The sequence below is a fragment of the Microcaecilia unicolor genome, chromosome 4, assembly GCF_901765095.1.
Source record: "Microcaecilia unicolor chromosome 4, aMicUni1.1, whole genome shotgun sequence".
In the NCBI taxonomy this organism is placed as follows: Eukaryota; Metazoa; Chordata; class Amphibia; order Gymnophiona; family Siphonopidae; genus Microcaecilia; species Microcaecilia unicolor.
Genome location: NC_044034.1, coordinates 53,086,183 through 53,102,029, shown reverse-complemented (window position 1 = coordinate 53,102,029; position 15,847 = coordinate 53,086,183). Strand labels below are relative to the sequence as shown.

Here is a 15,847-nt window from a genome sequence, read left to right as displayed (position 1 = left end):
ATTTTTATTTTGCCGCACGTCCATTTTCGACCAAAAAAAGGCCTTTTTTGCAGGCGCTCCTGAAAATGAACCTTCACACATCTAATATAGGCACCTACAACAGCGCAGGCCATTTTTCGGCACACCTTAGTAAAAGGACCCCTTAGGCTGGTATAAATCCTCAGGTGCGGATGCCAGTGGTATCGCTTGGAATGGTACCCAACTTGGAATGCTGTTTAAAGAATAGTGCTTAATGCTTATTTTTTTCGGTGTCATATATAGAATTTGGTCCCATATGTTTATTGTGTGCTCCATTTATTATAGTATCTAACAGCAGACATAAGGAGTGGTGTGCTCCAGTTCCATCTATTTAAGAGAACTGTCTTCTGCACCATGTTGTCCAAATTTACTCACAAAAGGGGATGTCAGTGTTCAGCTGAATATTTTACTTTGGTGCCTGCTTGATTACCTGGGTAAAATCATTTGAAAACTGACCCCATATAGCTTCTGAAAAGAAATACCATGCTATAAGATACATTATTTATGGTTTTATATGTTTGCAATTCATGGATCTCAGCATCTGCAATATGTACACAAAAAAGAGTGTCCTGGAGAGAAGCAAGAGATAGTGAAGTAACAGATAATTGTTAGCTGAAAACCTAACACAAGGGCTTACAAATAATTACTTTTCAATGTTTGTTAGCATTGAATTCCAGAAACAAATCAGCAACAGCAACATATGTCTGAACCGGCAAAAGCTTAAAACTGGAAATAAACAGTAGTTACACAACAGAGGAATAGTTTTTGCAACTATTTACTGACTTGCAAGATCCCTAAACAGATGCATTATCAAATTGCTCATTGATTTTCAAGCTTGTTTATCCAATCAGTATTTTATTAACCTTGCAATGTATTCTGACTCAGTAGACTTTAACCATCTTAGGGGTTAGGCATGGGACAAGACTTGATGACCAAACGTAAAGCCAGAGAACCACTGAAAGCCTCACCAGAGCCTGTAAGAAATCAGAGAAGGAAGGGAAAGAGAAAGACTTGCTCTGTGTAATGTGTGCGCTACAAAAAAACAGGGTCTGGCTACCCATGCTCTACGTATTGTCTCTTTATTCCCATACCCCAGGGCTCCTACTGAATCTAGGAAGGAGAGGGGCATGTGTAACTACATAGCTACTCAGACAGAAAGAAGCTCCAGCATTTTTTAGGAGTCACACCAATCTCTCTTGTTGCTGTGAGGGTGCTCAGAGCAGACCCATATACTAGTCTGGACCTCAGCATTAGAAAATAGTGACTATTTTCCATAGCACACCTTATCAGGCTTGAAGGCACAACAGTGTGCTATAATACACAGGTTGGGAAACATTGTACTAAAAAATACTATGAGGTTCGTTTTCAAAAGAGAAAAATGTCGAAAAAGTGGCATAAACCTGCATTTGGACGTTTTTCTCACAAGAACGTCCAAATTGGTATTCTTGAAACCAATTTTTAGACCTTTTTCTATGACATCTGTCAGAAGTGTGTTCAGACCACAAGGTAGCATGTCAGGGGCGTGTTAAGGGCAGGATCTGGCCATTCCTAACTGTTGGACGTTTTTCAGCCATAATAGAACAAAACAAAACCGTCCAGGACTAAAACTAAGACGTTTTGAGCTAGACCTGTTTTTATAATGAATAAGGCACAAAAAGGTGCCCTAAATGACCACTGGAGGGACTCAGGGACAACCTCCCCTTACTCTCCCAGTGGTCGCTGACCCCCTCCAACCCCCCAAAAATGTAATTAAAAATGTTTCTTACCAGCCTCTATGCCAGCCTCAGATGTAATAATCAGGTCCATTAGAGCAGCATGCAGGTCCCTGGAGTAGTCTAGTAGTGGGTGCAGTGCACTACAGACAGGTGGACCCAGGCCCATACCTCTCCCTACCTGTTACACTTGTGGTGGAAACTGTGAACCCTCCAAAACTCACCAGAAACCCACTGTACCCACATATAGGTGCCCCCTTCACCCATAAAGGCTATTGCAGTGGTGTACAGTTGGGGGTAGTGGGGTTTGGGTGGCTCAGCAGACAAGATAAGGGAGCAATGGTGAGATGTGTACCTGGGAACTTTTATTTGAAGTGCAGTGCCCCCTAGGGTGCCCCATTGCTCTCCTGGGATGTCTATGTGGCCAGACTACTGAGAATGCTGGCTCTTCCTACATCCCAATGGCTTGATTTTGTGCATTTTTCATTTGGATGTGTTTTTTTTCGAAAATGGACCAAAAGGATAAACACACAGAGCACAAAAACATCTAGCAAATAGCCATTTAAAAATAAAGATAGACATTTTTCTGTTTTGAAAATGGCTATATTCCCCACTTGAATTTTGGATGTTTTGAGCAAAATGTCCAAAGTTGGACTTAGACATCATATCGAAAATGCCACTCCATATAACCAGTTGGAGAGATTGTGCAGAAAACTCTAATTAATATGCATGAGATAGTTTGAATGCACTGCCTACAGTTGGAAGCCCTCAAGAAATGGAGTGCCAATCCCTGACATAGCTAATATAGATTCCCCACTGTACCTGAGATCTACTGTTTGATTTTCAATTCTCTAATTCTTTCGAACATAAAATTACAAATGAGAGAAAGAACTCTCAAGCCACAATTAAGCCATAAGGAATGAACTAGAAGATAAACTGTTACCAAACATCGAGGCTCATACTCTAAGACATTAGAGAAGCAATAAAGAAAAGATCCTACTCACTCAAAAATTCACAGACACTATTAGAGCTGTCTCACTGATATTTATCTATTTATTTTATTATTAGGATTTATTTACCGCCTTTTTGAAGGAATTCACTCAAGGCGGTGTACAGTAAACTGATATGAAATTTAAAAAAAAACAACTTCAGCAACCTCCCATAGGAGAGCTGTAGCAAAGATAGTCCTATTTTAATTTACACAGCACAGTACGGTGTCTCTATTAGGACACTCTTCTATGTAATGTAATGCCCCTTTACTTCTAGGTCTGGGGTCCGAGTGGGCTGGAGACTCCGTCGGGCCCTCACTCACTCATTCACTTGATGCATGGTGCCTCCACCTGATGAACAAAGTGTTAGCGGGTGAGATGATCCTCTTCTTCCCCAGGAAACTCAAAGTCAAGGTCCAAATCTCTGTGGGAAACAAGGCTAGTAGTTAAGGTAGGCTACCTGTGGGGAGGCAGCAATACACCTTATAATTCAAATGACCGCTCCACAGACAGCAGCTTAAACTTCAAACCACAGGAACATCAAACTGTATGAACTCTTCATTAAATAGTACAATCCTTAAGTAAATCTTCCTCTGGTATTCCCCCAATGGAACTCCTGTATTCTCCTCCTAATGGAGTATATGTTACAAGGCACTCTTAAACAGAATTAGTTACACTTTATACAGCTCCAGTCCATGCCTATCTCCAAAGATAGTGTCCCAAACGATTGGCTCCTTTCTGTATCTCAAGTCCAGATCCTCATGTCTGACCTCCACCTAGGGTGGCCTCTGTGTTGGCTCATCCTGACTACAGGATGGACACTTCCTGGCTCTAATCCCGCCAGTGGCGTTCTGATGGGCGCTGACACCTGGGGCGGATTGCCGATGCGCCCCGCCCCCCTGGGTGCAGCGCCCCACCCCCGGTGAAGGGACACCCCCACCCCGGCGAAAGAACCCCCGGGTGCACGCCGCTGGGGGGGGGGGGGGGCAGCGCGCCGGTCAGTGTCATTGGTTTCCATGCTCCCTCAGCCCCCACCCTTGGTACGCCACTGAATCCCGCTCTCCTTGGCTGGATCTCCCCACTTCCCACCCAGAGCTCTCCATCAAAGTTACTGTTTTACTTAGCAGCAACTCCCTTTTTTTCTTAACCAATGGATTCACTTTTTTTAAATGGGATCCCTCTTCTCCTTCTTTGGGTCACTTGGCAGGGGCTTGCAGGCAACCAAAGACCCACAGCAGAAAACCAAACCTCCCTCCTTGTCACTCTTCCTCTCTCAGCATTATCTCTCTGCATTTTATTTCAGAACACTGTCCTTGGGCTGAGCTTCTTCCCACCAGGCGACCTCTCAGTCAATCCCTCCAGTGACTCTTCACAGGGTCTTACTCTCTTAGTAATCCCAAACTAATAGGGGATTGCAGTAAAGATCCCAAGCAAGCTTTCATGTGTGTCTATCTCCGTTAATGGCCTTTCAAATTATAATTCAAGAGTACAAGATTATACTGCTGATGGAAGCCTCTACATATTTAACCATATAATTGTTTTGCAGTTATAGCAGTAAAACCTCTGTTAACTGCTGGTGCCATTTCCAGCACTTAGGGTAAGGTAGCCATACAGCCAGTACACGTGGTTGCTACTATCCACTAACAGCATGACAGCAAATTCGTACTCAAGTTAACTGCAAATCTGGCAATGTCGTCAACTGTGCCACATTATCTAATTTAATCCAATCTAATCTGAACATTTATATTCCACTTAAACTCAAAAGTGGATCAAGGTGGATAACAATAAGAGATGGAAGTAAATGGGCAATAATTCCAATAGTATAATTTGCGAGTGTAATAGTAAAAGAAGAAAAAAAAAGTTACAATTAAACCTTAGAGAAATACTGGTCAAATATATAAGTTTTCAAATATCATCTGAAAATAGAATGATTATATATTTCTCTAAGGGTTCGTGGAAGCTTATTCCATAGTTCCGGTCCTCTGCCTGCTGTTGATCTCATTCTAGTAGTTTTCTGATGCAACAAGTTAGAGGAATTCTTAAGCAAATTTCCTGAGATGAATGTAGAGATTTAATTGAGGAATACATAGAAATGGATAAACAGAGGTAATCCTGAGCGAAACCATACAAAATGTTATGAACGATGATAAAAGCTTGAACTCGATTCTAGTTTTTATAGGGAGCCAGTTCACCTTTTCAAGGAATGGAGAAGCACGATCTGTTGGTTTACCTCCAAAAATCAATTTAGCTGATATTCTGCACATTCTGCTGCATAAGCCATTAATGCTTGATAATGACCCACACATTAATTGCCAGGTGTACTTCCTCCCTCTTACCTGTCCCTTTCCCATCTAGTAATATAACTTTCACATAAGTAGTAGATGCAGCATTTAACACGTGCTGTTAATGTGCAATGTTAACTGTCTTTTTTGGCTTCATGTGAACTGCTAACACACATTAAACCCCCATAAATCATCTAACAAACTTTAGTAAATAGACCCTTAAAGGCTCATTTTTGAAACAGAAAAACGTCCAAAAAGCGGCACAAAGCAACAAACAGACTTTTTTTTTTGCCAAAACGTCCAAATCGCTATTTTTGAAACCCATTGTTAAGACATTTTTTCTATGCAGTTCATGTGCAGTGCATCCAAATTACAAGGGGGCATGTTGGGGACGGGATTTGTGCATTCCCAAAACGTGAATGTTTTTCTGCCATAATGGAACAAAGCAAAAATGTCCAAGCCTAAAAGATGTTTTGGTCTAGACTTGTTTCAATCATGACTAAGTTACAAAAAGGTGCCCTAAATGACCACTGGAGGGATTAAAGGCATGACCCCTCCTTACTGCCCCAATGGTTACTTACACTCTTTCACCCCCCAGAGATGTGAAACAAACAATACCAGCCTCTTTGACAGCTTTAGATGTTGTGGCCAGGCCTATAAGAGCAGCAAGCAGGTCCCTGGAGTAGCGGTGCACTACAGAGAAGGGAACCCAGGTCCATATCCATCTCTAACTGTTTCACTTGTGGTGGAAAGTGTTAGCTATCCAAACTCCATCAAAATCCTACTGTACCCACATATATTTATTTATTTATTTATTAGGATTTATTTACCGCCTTTTTGAAGGAATTCACTCAAGGCGGTATAAACACTAAGAATAAATCAAACATGAGCAATAGACAATTACAGCAGTAAAAATATTCAAATGACAATGCAAAGTATAGAGTAAGAGGAGTTAGAAAATAAAGTGACTAGTTAAGAAAGGTACACATGAGGTCAGAGAGATGGTTAAATATTATCTCAGCTAGAGTAGGAGTAGATAAACATGTCCTGCTGCAATTATGTGCAGCCTGTGTCACTCCTTGTGCGTGTGAGTGAGTGAGACTAACAAGTTAGTTACTTCTTCCATTAAAGGCCTGGTTGAAGAGCCAAGTTTTCACCTGCTTCCTGAAGTACAGATAGTCTTGGGTTAAGTGGAGCCTTTCAGGCAATGCATTCCAGAGTGTGGGGGCTACTCCGGAGAAGGCTCGCTTACAAGTATCACATTGTGTAATGTCTTTGGAGAGGGTGTGGTTAGTGATAGCCCTTGAGAGGACCTATAGATGACACCTGCAGCCATAAGGACTATTGTAGTGGTGTACAACTAGGTACAGTAGGTTTTTGATGGGTTTTGGAGGGCTCACCATACAGTATAAGGTGGTAACGGTGAGATGTGTACCTGGGACCTTTTATGTGAAGTCCACTGCAGTGTCCCCTAGGGTGCCCCAGTACTCTGCTGGGATGTCTGTGTAGCCAGTCTAATACGAATGCTGCCCCCCTCCCCATACATCCCAATGGCTTTTGTGTGTGTTTTTCCCTTGGATGTTTTTTTTTTTTCCAAAAATGGTCCAAAAAGATAGACACACTGAGCACAAAAACATGTAGCTAATGGCCATTTTTGAAACAAAGACGTTTTTCTGGTTTGAAAATTGCTATGTTCGCCACTTGACTTTTGGACATTTTTCAACAAAACATCCAAAATCAGATTTAGATGTCATATCAAAAATACTCCTCCGTATCTACTTTGGAGTGTTGCCCAATTACTATAGTTTTTGCCCTGGATGAGACATTTTGCATAATGTTTTTATTACATATTTCCTTAAGATGAAACCGATGAGTCATTTTACCATTTAAGCCTCAAGAATTGATAAAGGAATCTTCTGCCTAGTCTTAGAATATACCTTAAGTATGTGATAACTGTGTATGAGACTAAGAGCTTGATGATTCAGCTACCCATCAGGTGTTGTTATTGTCAAGTAAAAGCACACTTAATTCATTTTTAATGTGTTGTAACTAAAAATGTTGTAACCATTTAATTCATTAGCTCTATAGAGCTGCTTAAAACAACTGAAATCACAAGAAACCCAAGGATTTTCAGTTACTGTAGATTTATTAGCAAGACCTACATTTATGGTTATTTGTATAAGAAAACGTAGCATGTGTCATTTTTAGAACAGTCTTTTCAGTTGCTGAAATAACACTGCAACAATGAATTTTCAAGTTATTTTAATTATGAAAATATTAGGGGCCCTTTTACCAAACTGTAGTAAAAAGTGTCCTTAGTGCATCCTTATGTGGGTCTTTCCCACATGCTAGGACATTTTTACAACATCAGTATTAATGGCCATGCGCTATATTTCCCATGAGTGCGTGAGCCCTTACCACCACCTATTTTTTGGCAGTATGGGCTCACGTGCTAATCAAGTGCTAATCAAGCGCTAATCGGTTAGGGACCCTTTTATTAAGCAGTGGTAGGGCTAACATGCAGGTAGCACGCACCATATCAACACTACCATTGGGGTAGCACAGGTGCCCGGTGGTAATTTCAAAGTTGGCGCACTCTGTTTCCCACAGTAGCAAATATTTTTCCATTTTCTACTGCGGATGGTGTTCCCGGCAGTAATTGGCAGTGCTCCAGTGCTGGTGCACGCTGCATGATTACCGTGCGAGTAGCAAGTAAGTCCTTACCGCTAGGTCAATGGGTGGCGGTAAGGGTTCAGGTGGTAAATAGCCACATGCTACTTTTAGTTTTAGCACATGGCCATTTACTGCCCCATTGAAAAATGCCTTTTTTCCCAGCCATGGTAAAAAATGACCCAGCGAGCGCCAAAAGCATGTGCCCACACTACCGCAGGCCACTTTTTACTGCTGCTTAGTAAAAGAGACCCTTAGTGCGCAATAGTATAGTTGCACTAACTGATTAGTGCAGACATGCCTACTCTTTGTCCCTGACATGCACCCTCCACAAGAATGCCCTATATAATAATTTGCACCTCCCAACATTCCATGTCTGGCTGCCTGGGTTCGTAACATCTCCTGACGTCAGCCAGCCTCCAACATTCCAGTCCCCCTCACTGTCCCGCCCTCGCGTCAAGACGTAATGATGTCAGAGGGTGGAACAGTGAGAGGGAAGGGTAACGCTGGAGGCAAGCTGATGTCAGGAGGGATGTTACGAACGGAACGGAAGCCAGTGCCAGCCAGCCAGAGAACGTTCAGGTACAAATCAAGGGGAGGAGAGAATCGCGGGACAACGAGGGGAGGGAGGGAGGAAGGGGAGGGGAGGGCAGGGCAGAGTAGAATTGATGGACATGGATGGGATGGGAGGACAGTAGAGGAGAGAATCACAGGACACGGATGGGAGGGCAGGGAAGAATTGCTGGATATGGAGGGGAGGACAGGGAAGAGAGAAAAATAAAAGCTTACATGACAACCTTCCTAGGGCCCGTTTCATTGTTGAGGAAACGGGCATGGTTCCACTAGTTTTTTTTATATATTTTATCATGCAGTTTGCGTGCACACATTCAAAAATTACTGTGGGATGCCTCAGCACACCCCATGCTACACCCTTTTAAACTGCAGTGGGCATGCATTAGTGCTTACCACAGCTTAGTAAAAGGACCCCTTATTGACTTTTTAGGTGGTAAATCAAGGCTTTTATAATAAAGACGTATGACATCAAATGGGGACAGTGTAACCATTAAGCAGACTAGATGGTCACCTAGAGAAGCAGCTTGGGCAGGGGGAAGAAAGAGCAGCTGCAGCCAAAGCAAAATCATAGATCCCGATAGCCACATGAAATCAAAGAAACAGTGCATATTTTTACCTGCAGGAAAGGTGGACCGTTTTCAAAACCTCATTTATTTTAAAAGACCATTTTGGAAGCACAGAAAAATATGCTCTATTCACTTAAAAATGTGAAAAGAGGATTTAATGGTGGCCAGCATGGTGTAACTGGTGAGATGGAAAGGATATCTTTAAAAAAGTGAAAAGCAAACCCTAATGACAAAAATAGAGGTGAGCACAAGTTCTGGTATATTAGACGTAAAACAGTAATAAGGGAGGCCAAGATAGATTGGGATCCTTTTACTGAGCTACAGCTAAACGTGACCTTAGCGTGCCCTTTCCATGCACTAAGGCTATTTTTACTGCAACCAGAAAATGGCCATGTGGTGTTTTCTAGTAAGATTCGTGACTTGAAAATTTTGGTCTTGCAAAATCTGTGTTTCATTACTGTGATTTGCTTTTTGTGAGTGTAGGCTCAATTGGTTGATCCCTGATGCAGGCGCTTGATACCGAAACATGTTCTGTTTTGGGTCCATCAATAAATTCCATGTTTATCCCAGACTTGATGGCCCTTGGTACTCTTCTGTTGTGTGTGATGTATGCTTCGACCCTCTCTTTGTTGCTATTAGCGCACGGCCATTAACAAAAACTTGAGCATGTGAGCCCTTACTCATTTTATAGGTGGTAAGGGCTCACATGCTAATTCCACGCTAATCAGTTAGTTCGTGATAATGTGACTGCACTAACTGATTTGCACTGTCATGTCTTTTCTACTCTTTGCCCCAGACGTGCCCCTTCCAAGAAAAATTCTGGTACACCACTTCAGTAGCCTTCAGGCTTGTAGGTGGATTACATATTTAGCTATAGTAGGTATTTCTCTGTTTCTGGAGGGCTCATAATAAAAAAAAAAAGTAAAAGTGGAATCCGAATCTGGGTCCCTTGGTTTACAGTCCACTGCACTAACCTCTAGGGTACTCCTCAGCTTTGCTGCTTACTATGCTAAGAATGCCCAAAATACCTGAAGCTGGTATCCCTGTTCAGTTTCACTTTCAGGCAGTGGCGTAGCTATGTGGGGCCTGGGGGGGCCTAGGCCCCCTGCTGATGACCCTCTCGACCCCCCCCCCCCCCGCCGTCGCCTGCCTTTGCTGGCAGGGGACCCCAACCCCCACCAGCAGAGATCCTCTTCTTTCCGCAAAAGGCTTCCTTCTGTTTCTGACATCAGAAACAGAAGGAAGCCTTTTGTGGAAAGAAGAGGACCTCAGCTGGCGGGGGTTGGGTTCCCCTGCCAGCAAAGGTAGGCGACGGTGGGTTGGCTGAGGGACGGAGGGTCGAGAGGGTCGTTGGCGGAGGGGGGGGCAAAGTTGGTAGTGGAGGCGGGGTCGGCAATGGCGGGGGGGGGGGGGGTCTGCGGCACCAGGGGGGCTAATGTGCCCCCTCACCTCGGGCTCTGGACCCCCCTCCCGCCGAAGTCTGGCTACGCCCCTGCTTTCAGGAGAGAGGAAGGGAGGCTGCATGCCTTAATCACTCCAGTGATCAGCCGCTCAATCAGAGCACCTTTTTGTACCCTAGATGTGACTGAAACAGGTCTAATTTAGGATGTCCTGTTTAGTCGTGGACATTTCATCCTGTTCGGAAATCACTGTTGGACGTCCTGATTTTGGGCCCTCCCTAGTCCTGCCCAAAACATGCCCACAACATGCTATTTGGACATACTGCAGTGTTGGACGTCCCTTTTCTGCCTTTGTAAAATGGGGATTTGAACATTTCAAGCACATGGACATCTATTTGGGTATTTTGAGATGTCCATATGCTTTGAAAATAAGCACCATAGCAAAGCAGTTTAGATCAGCACAAGCAGCAAGCAATCTCTATGTGTATTCAGCGCCACTGCCTATCTGAATAGCAGAGCTAAATATATGATTTGGTTTTTTTAACGCAGTGGCCAGCATTTATAGAAACACACTCGCTACCAGGTTTAAATAGTGATTCAATTAAAGCTAACATAATCAAATATCTATATTGCCTCTATGTTTAGTCATTGTGAAATTCTAAAAACAAAGTTTCTTTTTCTAAGCTATGATGAATCAAAGAGAAAGATGGAAAAGGAATACCCAAAGAATATTGAAGAAGAATTCTCTGGAATAGGAGACAAAGTAGATGCAGCAGTAGAAGTGAATGGTGAGTATTATGTTTTAAACACCTACAGTATTTGCTTATATAATGCTAGAAAACTTCACATTAGAAGGGTAATTTTATAGAGTGTCACAAGTTAAAAACAGAGGGGTCTTTTAACAAAGCTGCAGTAAAAAGTGGATTCTAAAGTGGCAACAAAGAGCATCTAAAAGATGAATAAATCAGGAGTACAGCAGGCAGGCAAAACACAAGGCAACACCAAGTAGTGCAGACCACTCTGGCACACAGGAAGTGGCAGAAGTAAAACCAAGGAGGTTAGATTGAGAACAGGAAACTGTATGAGGCTATCTAGCCCATTATTGGGCTCATTTTCGAAAGAGAGGGGCGCCCATCTTTCGACACAAATCGGGAGATGGGCATCCTTCTCCCAGGGTAATCCAAATCGGCATAATCGAAAGCTGATTTTGGGTGCCCTCAACTGCTTTCTGTCGCGGGGCTGCCGAGAGGGGGGGGACAGGGGGACAAAATTCCCGGGGCCCGGGCCTCCAAGGGGGGCCTGCGCCGCAGTCCCACCCGCCACCGGGCCCCTTCCACCCGAACCCCCGCCAGCAGAAGTGCTGTCTTCTGACTCTGGCGTGCTCGGTCCACACAAATGCGCTCCTCTCAGCTGATCTTCGCTGTACGCTGCAGGGCTTCTGTGCGTTGCAGGGCTTCTGTGCATCTGACATCCTGATTAGTAGTAGTAGTAGTAGTTTCAATGTTTCCTGCCAAAAATGTTTTTCTCTGTTCTTGAGTCGATTTGGTGTCCCTGATTTGATAGCCTTGGGCCTGATATTCATAAAATGCTAAACTCTTAAATTTATGTTCCTAAGTTAGGATCGTACGTTTGTGCTCTATTTTCAGCCAAAATTATGAACCTAAATTCTCAACTGAAAACTTACCTTAATTTAGGAGCAAAGGTCATGCTTATTAATTTAGGCTTTCCATTCATTTGCCTAGATTTACGACCCTAACTTATGAGCCTAGTGCTGAAAATCAGTGCTAAGCTCCTAACTTTTTTCCCACCCAAACTCTGCCCCTGTTGTTACCCAATTGTTTATGCTCCTCAATTTAGGAATATAGAAGTCCTTTTACTAAGCTGTGGTAAAAGGGGGCTTGCACTAGCATCAGCACGTGTTTTTGATGCGCGCTGAAGGTCCCTTATACCACAGTGGGTAAAAGGCTCTCCATTTTTGAGAAAAAGAAATGGCCATGCGGCCATTTCAGTGGGGAGCCCTTATTGCCACCCACTGAGATGGTGGTAAGGGCTACCACGCTAAACCAGTGGTGATTACCACTGGTTAAGTTCCGGTGCTACAAAAATAGGACATTTTTATAGCATTGGAAATGGTACATGCTAGGGGTGGGAACTACCACCGGGTTCCTAATGTAGCCCGATGGTATTTCTGGATTAGCACGTGGTAGGCCCGTGATGGCAACAGGCAGCCTAAGTAGCACCTCAGTCTCTCTTTCTGGTCATGTTAGGCAGACACTCCAGACACAGAATGAAAGCTAGTTTAAATGACTGACATCATATTTTGTTTTGTATTTCAGGATTCATTTATTTCTTTTCTGGGCCCAAAGCCTACAAATATGATACTGAAAAAGAAGATGTAGTTCACGTTGTAAAATCCAGCTCCTGGATTGGATGCTGAAACGGTGCTGCTTTTCAGCAGATAAACATATGGATCCTGCTAGAAAACTGAAAGAGGAAAGGAATATGGACACTAAAATCAGTGACTTCTTTTGGTTTGTGTTCTACGAACTGTTAACCCTTTGCAAACTAACAACTGATGTCTCATATAAATGGTGACTTCCATAGAATGATCAAAACAGCTTTGGGGACTACAGACAAGATGCCTCTGGTAGCATTCCTAAAGTTCACACATATCATTTTGTTTTACTAATAAGTATAATTTGTCAATTGTTTAAAATTTGTAAGGTTTAAACAACTTTACTATGAGTGACCACGTTTTGAATGATGTCACAAATAGCACTATGAACTCACCTTTTCTTGGGTCAACATCTATCTTTTATTCTGGTTCCATCAACTAGAAAGTTCCGTGAAGATGTAGATGTGTGTGGCTGTGGAACACCCACTAGTAACTATCTGACTGTAAAGAGAGCCATCCACAGGCTCTCTGTACTCAATCATAAGTACATAAGTATTGCCATACTGGGACAGACCGAAGACCCATCAAGCCCAGCATCCTGTTTCCAACAGTAGCCAATCCAGGTCACAAGTACCTTTCAAGATCCCAAAACAGTACAATACATTTTATGCTACTTATTCTAGAAATAAGCAGTGGATTTTCCCCAAGTTCATTTTAATAATGGTCTATGGACTTTTCTTTTAGGAAGCCATCCAAACCTTTTTTAAACCCTAAGCTAACTGATTTTACTACATTCTCTGGCAACAAAGTCCACGTTGAGTGAAGAAATATTTTCTCCGATTCGTTTTAAATTTACTACTTTCTAGCTTCATTGCGTGCCCTCTAGTCCTAGTATTTTTGGAAAGAGTAAATCATATTCCACTGCAAATCTACAGCTTTTTATAATGGGTGCCACACATATTTTATTGGATATTCACAAAATGTCCTTTTCAGATGATGTGCTTTTTGTGCTCCCCCCCCCCCCCCCCCCCCCCACCGAAAAAAGCAAGTGCGGAAAAATATTATTTTACTCTTTATTTACAGTATATTTTTGTAGTGGTGATACATATAAGGCAGGTTAAAAGGTGAATAATCTTCAGAGATATCCTCATGATGGGTACTTGCTGCTCTCTATGTCAGCTATCCTCACACCTACAACTGGACTTGCTTGAAAGTTACAAGGACTCTAGTTCATGATAAATAATGTTCACAAGGTGCCTGGCTTCCTGAGCTGCTGGGACAAAGGCCGCTCAGAGAAATTAATAAAACAACCACTAAACCTCAATGTATTTGTGTGATTTTATCCTAGATCATGAACTGAGTTTTTCATATATATAATAATCTCCTAGACTTTATCTAACCATTGTACAGGCCACACATGGATGGTCTGCATTTGTTTGTGTCCCAGGTATAAGTCTTCTTGCCAAGATCAACAAAGGAGTTATCAATTTCAACCTGCAGGAATATACCTTCTTAATGAGGAGAATGTAGTGAAACTTTGGATTCAAGAGGAAGTACAATTTCCAAAGACTCTGCTAGGGAGTTAGCTGAATATAGTCCTGAGGCTAAAAATTGTACCCCCACCATCCCAAGTGGCTAAAACTAGCTGCCTATACTTAAATCAGGTGCAAAGGCTAAAGATGGTTTTAAATCCATGGATCTTGTCAAAAGTAACTTTTAAAGAGCTGGTTAGACTCCTGGATTGAATCTCTTTGAAAATTAATGTAGTCAGTCCTTCCAATCAGTGGAGACAAGGGTGATCCCACAGGTGGGTACACATGATAAGTTTGATGTCTGTAGCTAAAACGTCCCATGCACACAGAACAAAAATGGGTCCCTGGAAGCCAGCTTTATTGTCTCTGTACAGTCTCTGGAAATGCACATGCAATCCACAAGTGGAAAAACACTCGAGAAAGCTGGTAGAGATATGTATAAAATTACCAGGGTCAGTCAGTATTGGAGCTGGCGGCATTCAGCAGTGTTTAAAAGTCACTGACCACCATGGGCAGAACTGAGCCCAGATATCCAATCCTGGACCATCCAGCATTGAATATCCAGGTATCTGCGGTCATCCAAAAGTTGATATTGACCAATATTTAGACTGGTTCCTGGTTACCTTGGTAGATATAAAGTTATGATAGCCTTTTTACTGTTCTAACCTTATCCTCTTACTTAGCCATTTAGGGGACTGAATATTGCCGTTAAGTAGCAGCCACACCCAAACGCTTCCCCTGGACCACCCCTAATCTAGTCGATTTGCACTTGGCTGGTTAGAGTCAAATTAATATTCAGAAGCGCTGAATATCAGAAGCCAACTAGCTCTTCAGGGTTTAACTGGACCGGAGCCACTCCTGCCCAGTTAAACCACTTTGAATATTGACCCAAACCATTTTTGACCCTCCCCAGATAAACTAAAATGTACATAGGCAGGACAATAAAAAATCATAAGACATACAGGGGTCCTTTTACTAAAGGGTTGGTGCTCAGAAATGGGTTTGCTGTGCGCCAATCCGGAACTACCGCCTGGCTACTGCGGGAGCCCAGTAATAGTTCCCACCCCCAGCAAGCATCATTTCTGGCACTACAAAAAAATTTCTGTTTTTGTAGCACTGGTGCTTACTCGGCCGTAATTGCGGTTACCGCCAAGTTTACGCTGGAGTCCTTACCACCTCCTCAATAGATGGCGGTAAGTGCTTCCTCCACAAAAAAATGGCCAAATGGTTCACTTACCGCATGGCCATTTCTTTTTGGAGAAAAAAGACAGCCTTTTACCCACTGTGTTAAAAGGGGGCTTCAGCGCACATCAAAAACATGTGCTGACACTAACGCAGGCCCCCTTTTTCCGCAGCTTAGTAAAAGGACTCCACAGTCCATAAAAATAAAGTAAGGTGATGCTCCTCTTAAGTGCCTCTCAGTAGCCAGGGAGTTTGGAAGCCTCTGCCCTTCTCCTGTTTAGATTCTCAGTGCTTTTACAGATAGACCTCCTCTTGTGCTCCTTGTCCACTCTATCTTTCTGTGCAGCTTCTTCTATATGCCAGACAAATTTCTTCTCCCTTTTGTCCTGGGGTCGGTTTTCCTTTCAGTTCATCATATGCATGATCTCACTGAACTAAGGCAAGCAGGATGTAACCAGGACTCAGATCCTCTCAGATCGGTCATTCTTGGATTCCAATTCCTTTTCCACCTGTTAAATGTGGAACCAG

At 42.8% G+C, this 15,847-nt stretch overlaps 1 protein-coding gene across 1 annotated transcript in view; it reads left to right on the top strand.

The window, feature by feature from the left end:
* Positions 1–12,647, top strand: part of LOC115469591 (matrix metalloproteinase-20-like) — a 112,984-nt gene extending 100,337 nt beyond the window's left edge. The window contains exons 10-11 of the mRNA XM_030202385.1: positions 10,895–10,998; positions 12,547–12,647. Of these exons, the coding sequence (XP_030058245.1) occupies positions 10,895–10,998; positions 12,547–12,647 (205 nt within the window). The remainder of the gene's footprint in view (positions 1–10,894; positions 10,999–12,546) is intronic.
* The last annotated feature ends 3,200 nt before the right edge of the window (positions 12,648–15,847 follow it).